A 15175-nucleotide genomic window follows, 5' to 3' on the forward strand; every position below is an offset into this window, starting at 1 on the left:
TCTGATGAGCTCTGGATGCTGCCAAGACTGATTTTCATTAAATCAGAAGGATAGGATTTTCTCTCTTTGCCCCTGTTTCGCAGAAATACAACAGCAAAAATGTGGTCTGAACATTTCTAAATTCAGCTGTTATCTAAAGACAAATTCCCTCCAGCCCCTTCACTATCTCTCCCCACCCCTGAAGCAGCAGCAGAACTGCTTTTCTCGGTCCCTAGGATGCTGAATCAAGCTAACTGGTACCAAAGAGAGGGTCTGAGAAGATCTAAGAACAAGAGAGACTTGGTGTCTTAGCATCAAGACAGAGGGTGAGGATGCCCTGCCAGAGGTTTTGGACAGAGGCTGCTCTGCTGAAACCATCCAACAAGCTGAAGAGGGATACACCTGGTTCACACATTTCACTTCAGGCACACCTATGCTGAGGTCACAACTCCATCCTAGCACACAACAAAGGACTGTGAGTGGGAATCAACAGACAACAGGTCCTCACTCCAACACCATTCACTGATAATTGCCTGGAGGAGAGCTGACAGGAGCCAGCCAGAAGACTCCCATTGACTCAGAGCCTGTGTGAAAACTAATCACTGACAAACCATCTTCTGCATCCACACAGTTTTCCTGTGGGCCAACCTTACACTTGTAAAGTGCCTGGTTTCATATATGAGTACCAACTGGAAGACACATTTGAAATATGGATTGACTGTTCAGGTTAAAGTAATTCTGAAACCAAGAACCTATATCCATGGACTTGGAATGGAAATGTGGACACCCCCTCTTCTGGAAACAGTTCCAGAGAAAACAAACTGAGAGAAGTCAAAGACTTTCTAAATTTTAACTCTAATTTCACAACATTTTATTTACAAACTTAAAACGGTTTTCAACGCAAGTAAACTCCAAGAGGTTAGGACATATTTTTTTCTTATCATCACGCCACTCTAAGAGCCAACTCTGTTTAGAATTAAGGGATGACTCATTCATTTGAATGAATGTGAGAAAATTCCCATAGGTAAAATACTTATAGAAGTGTTACGTGAGCCCAGTCTCTTACCTGTAGTATCTGGATTGAAGGTAAGTAGAACACACAGCTTTAGACACATGGCTAGCTGAACCAAAGTCTATGACCTTGACCCTATATGGCTGTCGGGATGGGTCTACCAGCATGATGTTCTCTGGTTTGAGATCAGCATGAATCAGTCCCAGGCTTTTCAGCTTCATTAGGGCAGTTGCTACCTGCTGGAGAATCGGTCGAATGTACTTTAGGGGCAAGGGACTGAATTTATTTTGTTTTAAGAAATCATAGAGGTTCTGCTCCAACATTTCAAATACCAAGCATGTGTGATTCTTGTGCTGGAAGCATTCATAAGCACGGACGAAGTTGTAGTCATCGGCGCTCTCCGTGCTCAGCCGAGCCAGGATGCTCACTTCAATCTGGCCTTGCCGGGCGTAAGAAGGGTGGTTTTTTAGGATCTTGATAGCCACAATCTCATTAGTGCCACGTTTCCAACATTTGACTACCTGTCCGAAGGTTCCACGGCCAAGAAACTCTAACACTTCGTACGTGTTGGTCATGGAACAGAGCACCTCATGTTGCACCAGCTGGTAATCCCCTTCGCTGTTGGAGCCACTGTTTTTGGAAGTGGCCGTGGAGGTGGTGGCGGTGGCTACAGTGGCCCCACTGGCATTGTTCTGAATCATTGGCGGATGCTCCTCGATAATCTGCACGCTGCTTGTGTTCTCAATCTCCTCACTCTTGCGCTTAAGTCCACATTTTTGGTAGGTGTCCAGAAGGCTCACAGTGCTGCGACGCATCAGGTTGTGTGGCCCGCCCAGTGTTTGCCCAGACACTGCAACCACACCCGAGGTGCTGTTGGCAGATGTCACCACGATGTGCCCCGTGCTTGCTGGGAAGATGATGGTCTGCTCGTAAGGGATGCTCGGGTTGGGGATCTGGAGGGAGGCGTTGACGGCGGCGGCTTGGGAGGACTGCACGTTCTTGCTCTGGTTGTAGACTTTGCTGTGTGTGCCGTACCCGGTCATATCCCAGTTTGAACTCGGCTCCACTTTCAGTTTCTTCACGCTACAGAAGGCACTTGACTGAAGGGTATGAGGAGAGAAAACTTGCACATGCGAGGCCATACCTGAAATACAACATCAGAGTAAAACCACAGTGTCAAGATGCCTTCCCCAGCTTTTTTCACTTGCTCAGTGGCAGGAAAGGGAAATGGGATACAGGCTTCAGATAAATCACAGGCACACACACACAAAGAGCAAGTTCTTCCAGATATGTGTATTCGATACAAATAAAATATTATGGTCTAAAATAAATCCTTACCCCAGACTGAACTATACTAACAACATTTGAGACTTCTGCTCTCTTGCTCTCCTCCCCTTCTCATTTTTAATAACAGGAATGTACATGTTATTTTTACCTCCTCTGCCTAAAGAGACTCCTATTCCCATTGTCTGCAGGAATATATCTAGCTCTCTGGAAGAACTCATGTCAAATACTGCAAAGCATTCTGACTACAGAAGCCAAATCTCAAATCCTCAGGCTCATCCAGTCTTAAGCAGTTTGGTGGATCTGACTTAAGGCCTCCACTTATTTCCATAAAACCACTGTGTAACTTCTGGCCTGCACGGTGTGAAGATGGGACCAGGAGATGATACACTGTGAGCAAACGGAGGTGCGTAGATAAAGTTGAGGAGACGGAACAGAAAAAGATGATGTTTCAGATTGCTTGCCAAATCTGTGAGTGGGAACTGTGCACAATGCTAGTCTGTGCTCAGGGACACTGGAGATGGGAGTTGCACAACATGAGCTTCACTGTGTGCTTTCAGTGCTCCCAGATTTATAAAATCGTGTTCATCTATTCTTATTCACAGTTTCAATACCATCACTGGAAAGCACATCCCCTGGAAATGAACAGCATTGTTTATGAAGCAACATACACATTAGCATGTGGCAGAATTAGCTCCTAATATAGCTTTATTTTTACAGAAAAGACAAAATTCTATTTTAATGCAAGCTTATCTGGTTTCAGAAGAGTTAATCATCTTCTAAATCTTTAAAAAAAACCACAGACCACCAAAAAACAACCCGGCAACCTCATAACCAAAGTGAAAATAATGTATCACCGAGACAGATTTACTGAAGGATTCTGAGTAACATTCCACTGAAACAGAAAATGTGCCTATTCAGAGAAAAAAAGATGTGGTGCATGGAGAAGGGGACGTCTAAGTTCTTACTTGCTGCCAGCTTTCCCTGCCCAGGGTAAGGATAATACTGCTGGGGCAAACATTTTGCGAAGAACACAAATCCATGGGAACTTCTGGGGAAGGAGTCAGCACCCAGCAGGAGCTAGAGCAGAAAGGCACAGCCTCCTTCACCCTTCTGTCTGTCATCCGTGTTTCTTTTTAATAAAGCAGAATGACTAGGGAAGAAAAAGACAATATGCTGAGCTGGCATCGTCGTTGAATTATTAAGCACAATCATAACCTTGACTTGTTTTCAACTTAAAAAAAGTCTAAATCTGAATGAATGCTTCAGTAACAAAACCACAGCAAACTCTGCAGTGCACATGGACGACTTCTTCACGTGGAAGTGTGACAGTATCTGACTTGGCCTCCTCATATTTCACTAGTCCATGATGCTCTTCAGAAGATTTTCTGGAGCTCGTGTACACAGACATACTCACACACATGCATGCAGAAACTTACACACTCATATAGAAAAACATGAATGCCACTCCACACTCACAAAGCTCAGCAGTCAAGTTAAGAGATCTAAACACACCCAACACTCTTTTTCCAGTTAATTCCCAGCAGCCCAAAGGCCAGGAGTGGCTCAGGAGAGGGGTGCTGTGGTGAGCCAAAACCTACCATGAGTAACTACTCAGAAGTAACAAGCCAAGCAATCTCTTCCCTTTGCTTCACCAGCCCCGCCTTCACCCCTGCTGCAGTGATGAATTTCTGAGGACAGAGCAGAGGCAGAAGAAAATCCCTTCAGGACACATGAGGAAACCCTCACCTGGGCTTGAACAGGGCACACAAGACCCCCGATCCCAGCCTAGCAACAAAGCCCTGCACACCACAGCGTGCTGCCCTCTGCAGACACAAGCCCCATCATCTCTCAGTGGATTTATGACTGCTCCTGTCGTTCCTTTTAACTCCATTACCCCCTGCTCCCCCAGCCTCCTGGGCAGCAATTCCCAAGGTCCCTGGATACTCAGACGCCTCCAGCTCCTCGCCCTGCTAAGCACCACCTCCTCTCCTCTCTCCTTTCCACAGGGCAGTGATGCTGTCACCAAAGCCACGGCATGTGGCAGGCAGCGAGCTGGGAGAACCGCAGCGCTGCTACTCCACTCGTCAGCCTGGACACAAAGATCGTATGTGAGCGAGCCAAAAGCCTGTTTGTTTTTCCACTGATTAAGAAGAATCACAGTGTTCCTTCTAGTACAGTACTGACCTGCCTGGAGAGAGGAGGTGGTTTGATGTATGTTTTCCCCCTGGACGCAAATAATATGGCAGATGTAATTGGTAACATATTGTGGACCTAGCCGAGGTGTAATTTATAGTTTTATGGCTTTCATTCCACGGTGTGCTTGAGCAATCTCTCTTGGTAGAAAGTAAAAAGGGGAAAAAAGGACTGACGCAGAACAAGGAGAGACGTTCTTCTTGCACGCTCCTCTAAAGATAACACCCAAAGAGTGAGGCATAGCAAATTAAAGTCAAGGATGTGAAGCGCAGCAGCTGCAACTTTCTCAGTGCCGCTGTAAAAATCAGGATAATCGCCACCATTAAGGGACAGGCTTTCAACTGGTGCAAACTGGCAGGGCTCCACTTGATATCAGCTGACGCTAGAAACAAGGTCAGCAGTCACTCAACATTGTCAATGTCAGACGGCTGCCCGTGCCCTTCGGTGAAACGAGCTGTTGTTAGGGGCTGGTTTCCACATCAAAACCAGCCCCTTGCTGGCCCCAAAACACTGCTGGCAGCCTCAGCAGAGGGCAGGAACAGGGGATGGACACTGACCCACCCCGGCACCCCAAAAATGGAGGGGGTGAAGAAAGCAGTGCTTCTGTGGACAAAGCAAGGACTTTGGATGCCTCTGCTGCCAGCGCTGCCCTCCTCCTCAGAGGTTTGTTTGGGTTTTTTATGAGGTTACATCTCATCACAGAAAAGGTTTGGTTTTTTCCCCTAAAAAACCCCCTATGAAATCGTCTTCCTTAGATCCAAAATTATTTTCTCATGTTTGAGGTTTTAAGGGCACGCATTGTAAGGAAAATAACTCAGTGAGTTTTTTCAGCATAGTCCGGTATCAAGAAATTACAGGCTGATTGACAGCTGGGTGATGGGAAAAGGCAGCCTCTGCAGCAAAGTAATTTTTATTGCAAATTTTCCTGTGCAGTTAATGCGAGAAAAACACAATCCTAAATTTCCTGAGGACACAATAAAACTGTGCTGGTGGCATGTTGTTTCTTTCAAAAAGGGTTTTTGCTCCATGGCAATAGCAGGAATAGTAATAAATGTGAATAAAAAGTTGGATGGTTTTGTTACAGGAATCAAATTCCTCATTACAGCCTGTAATATGAATTACACCTTCAGCCTTTTGATTACACGAGGCTGACAACAGCTTGCCACAACATCCATGAGGAAAGGAGCCAGCAGTAATGCTGTGATCGAGGCCAGCCAAGCCCAGTGGCACCCATGTGACAGGGACAGCGGGGATGGCCCTGGGGAGCATTCTTGCTCCTGGGGTCTTGGAAAGACAGAGGGGCCCTAAACTCCAGAGGGATGGAAGTGTCACTTCGGAAAAGTTCTCTTAATGCCCCATTCACAGGTGTGACAAGAAACCTCCTGTGCAAGGCTGGGCCTCTCATTTCACTTCCCTTCTCTGCAGGGAGATGCTAGCAGCCACCTTCATTCCTTTTGCATGGAATGCCCAAGGCTGGCACCTGGCTCCTCACCTTTTTTACACTCTGCCTGGAGTGGAGGGGGTAAGGATACTTGGGATGAGCTGCTTCACCCACTGAGCATTTCTGCAGCCCCATCCACACCACCAAGAGCTTGGGCTGGACTAAGCCAAGCGGCAATTCCAACTGAGCTGGTCCCTGTCTTGGCATGGGTGCAAGGCAGGCCTCTATTAGCCAGCCAGGATGAAGGCAGGATGCCACAACAGCTAAAATACATCTCCTGAGGAGTGTCAGTCTAAGTTTTATATCACCCCTGAGCACAGCGAATGTCTGGGCTGGGAGCGGAATCAGGGTTGGGCACCATGCATTAAATAAAATTGATAGTTCCTTCCTTTAATAATGAGTTTAGTGTAGTCATTTCAAGCTCTCACAAAACTGACAGTAACTGGATTGAATGGGGCCTTCCCTGTCCTTGGTACGACTCACATATATCTCCCCATAGCATCTACACGAGCTGAAGTGGGTCGGGTACAGCCAGGGGACAGTGTTCAAACAGCCGGAACGACTTTTAATAAAAGACTTGAGGTTTTTTGTTCCTGAGAACTCCTCCCACGTCAGCTTTCACTTAATAATAATTTAGCAGGTGCTATTTACAATTCAGATGGCCCTCTTCTGCATGCACACACAAATCACGCAGCCGCCTCACTTGTACTTCTAACAGGTTTCAGGAAAGCAAATGAGGTAAAGTTCCCAATCCACCCACGTCACCCCAAAGGGCAAAAAGAAATACACTTTGGGGACTAAAGAAGGAAGAGTCTGAAAGTCACTGGTGTTTTCTTCTGGTTTACTCCTAGCACTTACTGCTGATTTTTAAGTGTGGCTTTTGAGGTGGCAAGAGCCCACGCCAGTGCCCTGTATGAAGTAGGAAGTCAGACCTTCTGCAGTACCTGCAGAGCTGCCAGTGCTCTGCAAGCAGAGGCTGCTTCCTGGCTGCTGCCAGAACGGCAGTGCCTGCTTGAAAAATACTGTAGAAAGCACATGGTGTGTGTTCAGCATGTAAATGATGCTCCAAGACAATACTGAAATAAGTATCCTCCATTTCTCCCCAGAGAGGCACAAGCCTGCAGACCCATAGACACGCCCAGGGTGAGGGGGCAGTGAAAAGGGGACTGGCCAGGTATGGCTAACGCATTGCTCCTTCACAACAGCCATGTCTCCAGCACTGCATTCTTCTTCACAGTGGCCTCTGTGTGGCTGCTCTGGAGTAACAGCCCCCAGCACCACAGCACTCTCAGAACCTCCTGAAAATTTATGTCCCTGGAGGCTACACAAATCCTTTCCCTTGTGCTACTGAATGTTTGGAGACAACCTCAAAGCAGAGCTCAGACCTCAACAGCCTCAGCTCCTTGCTGTTCCTGGTGAGCATAACATGTCAAGGGGCCTTGGTTCCAAGTGAAAATTTCCTGGCCTCCCTGTTCTGCTTTTCCTGTCCTGCTAGTAAAACTGTCTCAGCCTAATTAGTAGTTTTCTAAATGTAGTGCACAGCAGTTCCCAAAGATGTAAGATGTGACAGAGCACGTCCCCTGCACTGCTCCAGACCTGGATTCACACAGCTCCAACCTGCCATGTTTGATCCATGTCTTATGGCCAAACAAAAAAGCAAGACTTCCCAGTGCACAGAGCAGCCATAAACAAAATCAAATGGACAAAGCCAAGCATCCATCTCCTTCCCTCTCATCCCCACCCAAAAAGCACATCCCTCTAGTGCAACGGCCAGGACACTCTAATCATCATCACTTTCAAATCATTTGTCTCCCTGCCACCCCAGCTGCCCTCCTGCATAACCCTCTCATGTATTTACACCACCAACAACCCTGCCCTCCCCTTCATTCTGTACATCATGACTTTCCTTTACAGGTATGATGAAAATCATCGACCAGGACTTACTTAGTACTCCTGAGCATGGAGCTGGTGTAGGCAGTTACTCCCTATAATGGCCTGATTTGCTGTTTGCCTCACAAACCATCTTTATTCCCTTCTTCACTCGCCCTTTAACTCCTTAAATCCAGGGCAAACTGTCTGCAGGCTACTGAAAGCTTTCTTAGCTGTAATTCAGAAACATTACAATTCTTATTCATCCTTTTGGCGTGGGCTCAGGGGCAGATGAGCCTGAGTAACAAGCTGTGGGCTCCTCTGACATATCCCTGGTTTTAGGCACAGGAAGCAAAATCTCAGGGACAAATCATACATTTACGTTTAAATACTTTATTACACCTCAGTGCAAGATTCTTCCAGGGTCACCTCCATCTCCCACTGGAATGAACTGCAGTAATGACAAGAGATATTACAGATTTCCTCAGTTAATCACATGACTAGTTTATGTTTCACATTACAGTTAATTAACTACGCAACACCTGAGAACACAGGTTAAAATGTACCTCACCAGAGGCTCCACCATCACTTCCCTGTAGATGCTGGGAACTGACACCTGAACTGGACCTGACACCAATTTCTAGATCTTGGTGTGAGAAGGTCCAGCAGTCCAGTCCGTGCTCCCCTGAACGGAAAGATAACCCCTAGATACCTTCTTATGGGAAAACCTGGCACAGCTGGAATAGTGTAAAACTTCTCCTGAGGATACAGCAGTGTTACTGTGTGGAAAGCAAGTGGAGTCAGCAAGTGAACACAGTTTAATAGTCTACAGCCTCGACAAAGCAGAGCCAGACCCGAGTAAGTAAACCCCCTTCAGCAAATCTGTCAAAGCTGACAGAAAGACTGTCACCTCCACAGAAATCATGAAATGAGACTGCAAATGCCCTACCAAGATGTCAAAGTGCTCTCCAGACATAAAGTGAGAAACCTGGGAGTCTGTGGCACCCATGTCTACTCTCTGGGGCTTGAGAAGACCGATCACAGCCCTGCCTTGCTGAGCAACAGTCCTCCAAGCCAGGGAGGGCTTCTGGAGTCCCAAGAACAAAATGAGGTGGTGAACCATAAAGATGGAGGCAGGGGCAGCACCTGAAAGCCTTCAAGGTCTGCGTGAGCGTGTGATGGAACTTGTGCACAATGTAACCATAAAGACATTTTAGGAAAGTGGGTGTCAGTGAAGTCAGGAAGAAGTTTCACAACCAAATGATCAGTACTCCCAAGGGCCTCAGAGGAGAAGAAAGTCTGCTTGGGACTCAGAGATGGGATGAGAAAGAAAGAACAGAAAGAAAGATGAAATCAGACAGGTAGGATTGGCAGAAGCCCTGCTTTGAAGCTTTATCTTTGGAGGACACTGAAGGATGTCTAACAAATGCTTTGCTGAAGAAATCTCTCGTTCAGATTTCTTGGAGAGAGGCCCAGCAGAACTGAGGCGAGTGTGGAATGCTTGGCTGGGGCTGTGCTGCAGGCTGCTGGGGAACCCACGAGCAGCACCACATCTGTTTAAAGGGCTGAAGACTGCAGCAACACCCACAGCACCACTTAAAATGAGGCATGACATGATGAGGCTCCTCTAATGCCATGCTTGAACGAGCTCCTGAAGCACTGCGTACAGCCAGAGACGGGCAAAGCAAGCTACCAAGGAATGTTTCCTCATCCTGAAATCAAAATGGAGCCAGATGAGTCCAAAAGCAGTTACTCATATCAATGTGCCAGGTAGGACTGTTTGGCAACATCATATGTGTTCTGGGCACCTTCCTCCTTCCCATCTGTCCTTCACCATCACAAAGTGGAACAAACAGTAACCACAACATTTCTACAGCCCCCAAAGCTCCCTCTGCAGAACTGTACAAGACAGTCCCCACAGTAAATGTGAAACTGGCCATAGTTTGCCTTGTAGTCCAGCTTAAGGTCTGGATCTCTGCATTTAACTTCCAAACAGGTCTGTAAGGCACAAGCCTCTAGATGCCAACAAGCTCCATCTCTGACTGCTACCTGCTAACAGAGTTACATCCTGAAGGCAGGGCTGGAAGAAGGGCCATCTTGGCATGGCAGTGCTTTCCAGGCAGCATGCCTCAAGTCACTGCTGTTCACCTTCCAAACAGGAGTCAACCACAGTGCCCCATCCCATAGGGGAAAGAGAGGACTTTTTCAGCCTTCCTGACCCCAGACTTCACTGGCCATCCTACCTGGCCCTCCGTTATCTTAGTTCCTGGGAAAGGGTACCAAGGCCTCTCAAAAAGGAGCCAAAATGAATCAGTTTTCCTTTGCTGCTCTGGTTGTGCCCTCACCCCCCCAGCACAGCACTGGCATATTCGTGGCTTCCCACGACTACCTAGAGGAAAGGGTATTTTGGGTTTTTCCACGATGGCTGTCTCCCCACCTGGATGACCTTCCACCTGTAAATATTAACTTTGTAATGTCAATGACTCCAACTGGCCTGCAAGTGTGGTGAAACCACAGGGAATGCCTGGCACCTCGATTACCTTACTGGTTAGAAACAACACTGCTTGTGAAGGCCAGACATGGGCAAGGCTCACTGGAGTCTCTGGCTGAGCCTCTCCCACAGGATTTCTTCCCAAGTGTTTTATTTGCGAAGAGGCCACTGCATGACATTCAGCCCCTGCTTTGTTTAAGGAATCTGAAACTCAGACCAAGCTCTGGCTGGGCTAAAAACATCCGTTTGCCAGTTCACAAGATCCTATCCTTCATTTGATCTCCATCAGGATACAGAACCATTGGAGAGAAACCAGCCCCTGGTGTGGTCTGGACGGAATACACAGGATCTGGCTGCAATGGAAGATGAAGGAGAAAGGCAGGGAAGCTGGGCACAGGGTTCTGACAAAGCAGGAAACTGAGACAGACTGATTTGCTGACCTCCTGACAGCCACCTTCAAGTAAGAAAAGCCAAACACAGGACCTACACACTCTCAAACACTGAGCGTGTGGGGTATTTTAGGAAAGGAAGAGAAAGGATAGTGCAGGTTGATCACCTGACCTCCAGTTTAAGGAGTTGCAACAATTCTGTAAATAACCAGCCTTCACGTCATCACACAAACACACACCCGACCTGCACAGAGAAAAGCCTTCAGCTCCTCAAGGAAACACCTTAAGCATGTTCCACCTTGTCTTCCAGATTTTAGGGCCAAGAAAACATCCTCAAAGTTACAGCCAAATAGTCAGAAACCTTTTCTTGCTGTCACCCGTGGCTTTTGGTTTGCATTCCGAAGTAGGGCTGTAAACCCAGAAATGCATGATGTGAAACAGGCCGTGAGCAGAACAGGCACAGCAGGACTGAGCCAGCTGGCCCAAAGCAAAAATCACCACGGAGACACAGGGTGCAAGATGTGGGCTCACTTCTCCCCAAAACATGGTCTTCTTGGTCCATTCACCTTTGGGACTGGTGAGAGGCTCTCGTGTGACACCACAGGTGATGAGGAGCTGCTGCAGCCTCCATGAGAACAGCGTGTTGACACGTTTATCTGTCAGAACCAGGGGTTCTGTTTGCTAAATTTGGGGTTGTACTGACCTCTGCCATACAAAACACAGGGTCACAAAACTCAGGCGCACATAGATAAGTAAACACCTGCACAGCCAGAAGACCCACGAAGGCAATGAATCCCATCATCTCCAAAAGAAATGAGTGATGCTACCCACAGCAATCCCACAGAAGTGCCCCTGGACACCTGCTGGCTGGCTTGCTGGGGCTGCTGCACACCTCATCTCCCACTTCTTCACATCATTTTTAAGCAAGGTCTGATAGGACAGAGGCCAGATCAGAGTGCAGAGAAGATGCCTGTTTGGCCAAGGAAGGACAGCCTAGGTGATGTAAAGCTCTCGCTTACACAGAAAAAATCCTGATTTAGGCGTGAGGATAAACTACATGAAGGATTTCAGAGCCTTGAAGAGTAAACATCCAGAAGCTCAGGAAAGTCTATCTACTTGAGAAAGGAGGATATAAGGCCCTTGTGTGTGATGCAGAAGTTCAGGGACAGCCCTAACAGCCTACTCCCCCTCAAAGCTCTAAAAGAAAAGAAATCAGTCCAAGGGAAGTCATTAAGAGAAACAAAACAATAAAAATCTCCACCTGTATCAGCAGAACTCCCTGGCTACCATCAGTCTCTCCCCCAGGTTTTTCTTTCGTGCAGGATATGATTATTTATTGACATATTTATTTACTCAGCTCTGCAGTGCTTAACACCATGGCTGCTGGGCTTCTTGCGCAGTCAAAATTAGAGCATGACAGAGGGGGACTGAAGCTAAACGTGGAGATCAGTGTGACACAGGCCAAACGCCTTCTGCAGTGCAGCCTGAGGCATGCTACCACTGAGACAGGCTAGGCTGGGGGATCCCACGGCCAGCCTGGACAATAAACACTCCTCGGTGTAAGTGCTCCAGATCACTCAGTGCTTTTGAGACCCCGCACAGTGCCCTGCAGAGAGGCAGGCACCAGAGTGCACCTCAGCTGCTGAAACTAAACTGCAGAGCCAAAAACCCACAGCAGAAAGGAGAGATAGCTGCAGATAACACACCAGCTAAAGGGGATGTCGAGCCTTCTTCTCATTCCTGATCCTACATTTAAGAACTGACACGTCACTTTGTGCTTCCAGCAGCCTACAGTCACTCGCCCAACCTCTTCAGAAGCATCTTTTTGGCACTGCTACAGCTGTTTTGCAGCCATGTGCTTTCTACTCAGAACATTAAATTCTTTCCTTTTCCTATGCAATGAAATGAAAGGATTCAGCTTAGATGCAGTGGAACAATGAGTTCAGGATCACCATTGTATCATGATGTTGCAGCCAAGCTGTCCACAGTCACACCTATGGGTTTTGACTAACAGTGTAAGGGAAGTCTGGCCAAACTGAGTCATGGGGGAAAGAAGAGGTTCTGGGAAAATAAGCTCTGTATGGTTTTCTCACAAGGAGCAAATACACCACTGTTTCCACGGGTTCCAGAAAAAACAGATTGGTAGCAACTTGTGGTGAAATCACAAGAGCTTTCAGGAGGTCCAAGAGAACTCTGGGCATCTTGGCTTTTCCACAGTCAGAGGAATAAGTAGGGAGTAAAATGGTCTATGGGTTTTGCTAGAAAAACTGTAACACTCCCAGCAAATGAGAGGGGAGAGCTGCCATAAAAATACCCGAAAACAAAACAAACCCAAACAAACCAACAAAAACAAAAACAACAATAAAAACCAGCCAGAGGAATTCGGTACCAAAAGTCCTGTGAACTTTCATAATTTATGTACTCAAAACTCACTAAAAGCTTTCCAACGCCCATATGGATGAAAAGTAAGAAGAGACTGAAAACTAGATTCAGCAAAAGCACAATAACTGTGGAAAGAGTTTCAGTGGGAAGCAGCAAGTTTATACCCAGTATAAATGCTCAATTAATTCGATGTTTGCAGTGCACACAGTCCATGGTTTTGGTCATTTTTCATATCTGAAAATAGCCCTGCTTCCCTCTTTAGTCCTTCCTGGGCTCATGGGAGACTGAAATGAGTCACCAGAGGACCAGCTGAGTCATCCAGCCAAATCTTGGAAAGCAATACAAAATGTGTGGTCATTGCATCCTCAACTAAAACGGGGATGACGGCAGCACCCCTAGCAACCCACCGTGCCTGAGGCAGAAAGGGCTGGAGATCACTGACACCATGAGCTGTCACTTTGAGCCAGGCAGAAGAATGCCTCAAAAGAAAGTAGGACAACGCAAACAAGAGCTGGCCAACATGGCCAGAATGCAGCCCAGTGGAAAAGGACCTGGGGGTGCTGGTTGACTGGCAGCTGAACGTGAGCCAGCAGTGGGCCCAGGTGGCCAAAATGGCCAGTGGCATCCAGATCAGAAACAGCGTGGCCAACAGGGCAATGACTGTCCCTTGGGACTGGTAAGGGTGCTCAGTTCTGGGACTCTCACTCGCAGAAATTCCCTGGGGGCAGCATGTCCAGAGAAGGGCAGCGGAGCTGGTGAAGGGTCTAGAGAGTAAGTCCTATGAAGACCAGCTGAGGGAGCTAGGGTTGTTTAGTCTGGAGAAGAGGAGGCTCAGAACAACCTCATTAATCACTACAACTACCTGAAAGGAAGTTGTAGCACATTAGGAGGGGGGTTGGTCTCTTCTCTGAGGCAACCAGCAACAGGACAAGAGAAAATGGCTTTGAGTTGTGCCACGGCAGCTTCAGGCTGGATGTTGGGAAGAATGTTTTCCCTGAAAGGGTGGGTAAGCACTAGAATGTGCTGCCCAGGCAAGTGGTGGAGTCACAATCCCTAGAAGCGTTCAGGGAACTACTGGAATGGCACTCAGTGCTATGATTTAGTTGGCCACAGGCTGCACTCGAGGATCTTAGAAGCGTTTTCCAGCCTCAGTGATCCTATGGCTGCTGGTTCTGCACCTGACACAAAGCCCTTGTCCGCCCAGTTTCCCTGTTCCAGTGGCATTAGGAAAAAGGCCATCTCCATCTTCCAGATCATGAGATAGTCCTAAACCATTTTCCAACTTCTATGAACCAAAGTCCCAATTCAATTCCTCTAGCATTTCATCAAACCTTAACAAGACCCATTTTGATATGCAATCTCCCTGACAACCAAATAACCGTGACCTTTTAAGAACACGGGTCCATATTTCATTTTTATGTCCATTATTTGCAGAACAAAAAGGAGTGGGGCGGTTGCTTTTGGGCAGAGAAAATGCATTTACTGAGCAGGTTTTTTTTATGGTTTTCACAGAAGTTTAACAAGCAAACTCAGGACAGTTGTTCTCTTTGTGCTGTCACGGAAAAACAGCCCGAATTTGCAGGGGCTGGGTTGTACTGAACAGCTGCTCAGGGAAGCCTGTTCCTGCACAGTTTGCTGTCACCCTGCAGAGCTCCTGCCACGAGCCACAGCTGAGTCAAGCATGGAGGACCCTGAAGGCCCAGGGGGTTACAGGAACAGCACATGTGGCACATCAATAGTACAGTCCCTCCGTGGCTCACCCAGAAAATCCACCGGCTTGAGGCTCCCAGTGACACTCCTTTCACCTGGCTAAGCACCAGCAAAAGGTGCTCAGAGACTACATGCAAAATGGCACCCAACAGGTTTTCATGAAACGGCTCAAAATTTCCCAACTCATGATGTCACTCCTGTCTTGATCCTTCACGCCAGCTCATCCCTGGGTTTCTGCACGGCCATGATGTATTCCCCTTGTTGTGCCTCTTTTCCTGGCCCTCTGCACCTTCACTCCTATTTCCTTTGCCAAAAAAAAAAAAAAAAAAACCACTTAAAAAAAAAAAAAAGAAGAGCTGAAATGTTCAGGTGGACATCAGTGGATGATGAACTTCATAAGACAGAGTAATGCTTGAGCCTGA

General features: G+C 47.3%; 1 protein-coding gene across 2 annotated transcripts in view; it reads right to left on the reverse strand.

Annotated features, from left to right (window-relative positions):
• The window catches only part of HIPK2 (homeodomain interacting protein kinase 2), a 130776-nt gene that overhangs the window by 85665 nt on the left and 29936 nt on the right, over window positions 1-15175 (reverse strand). For both annotated transcript variants that reach the window (XM_066319776.1, XM_066319775.1), the window contains exon 2: window positions 1046-2135. In XM_066319776.1, the coding sequence (XP_066175873.1) occupies window positions 1046-2135 (1090 nt within the window). The remainder of the gene's footprint in view (window positions 1-1045; window positions 2136-15175) is intronic.

Source organism: Sylvia atricapilla, chromosome 5 (genome assembly GCF_009819655.1).
Source record: "Sylvia atricapilla isolate bSylAtr1 chromosome 5, bSylAtr1.pri, whole genome shotgun sequence".
NCBI lineage: Eukaryota > Metazoa > Chordata > Aves > Passeriformes > Sylviidae > Sylvia > Sylvia atricapilla.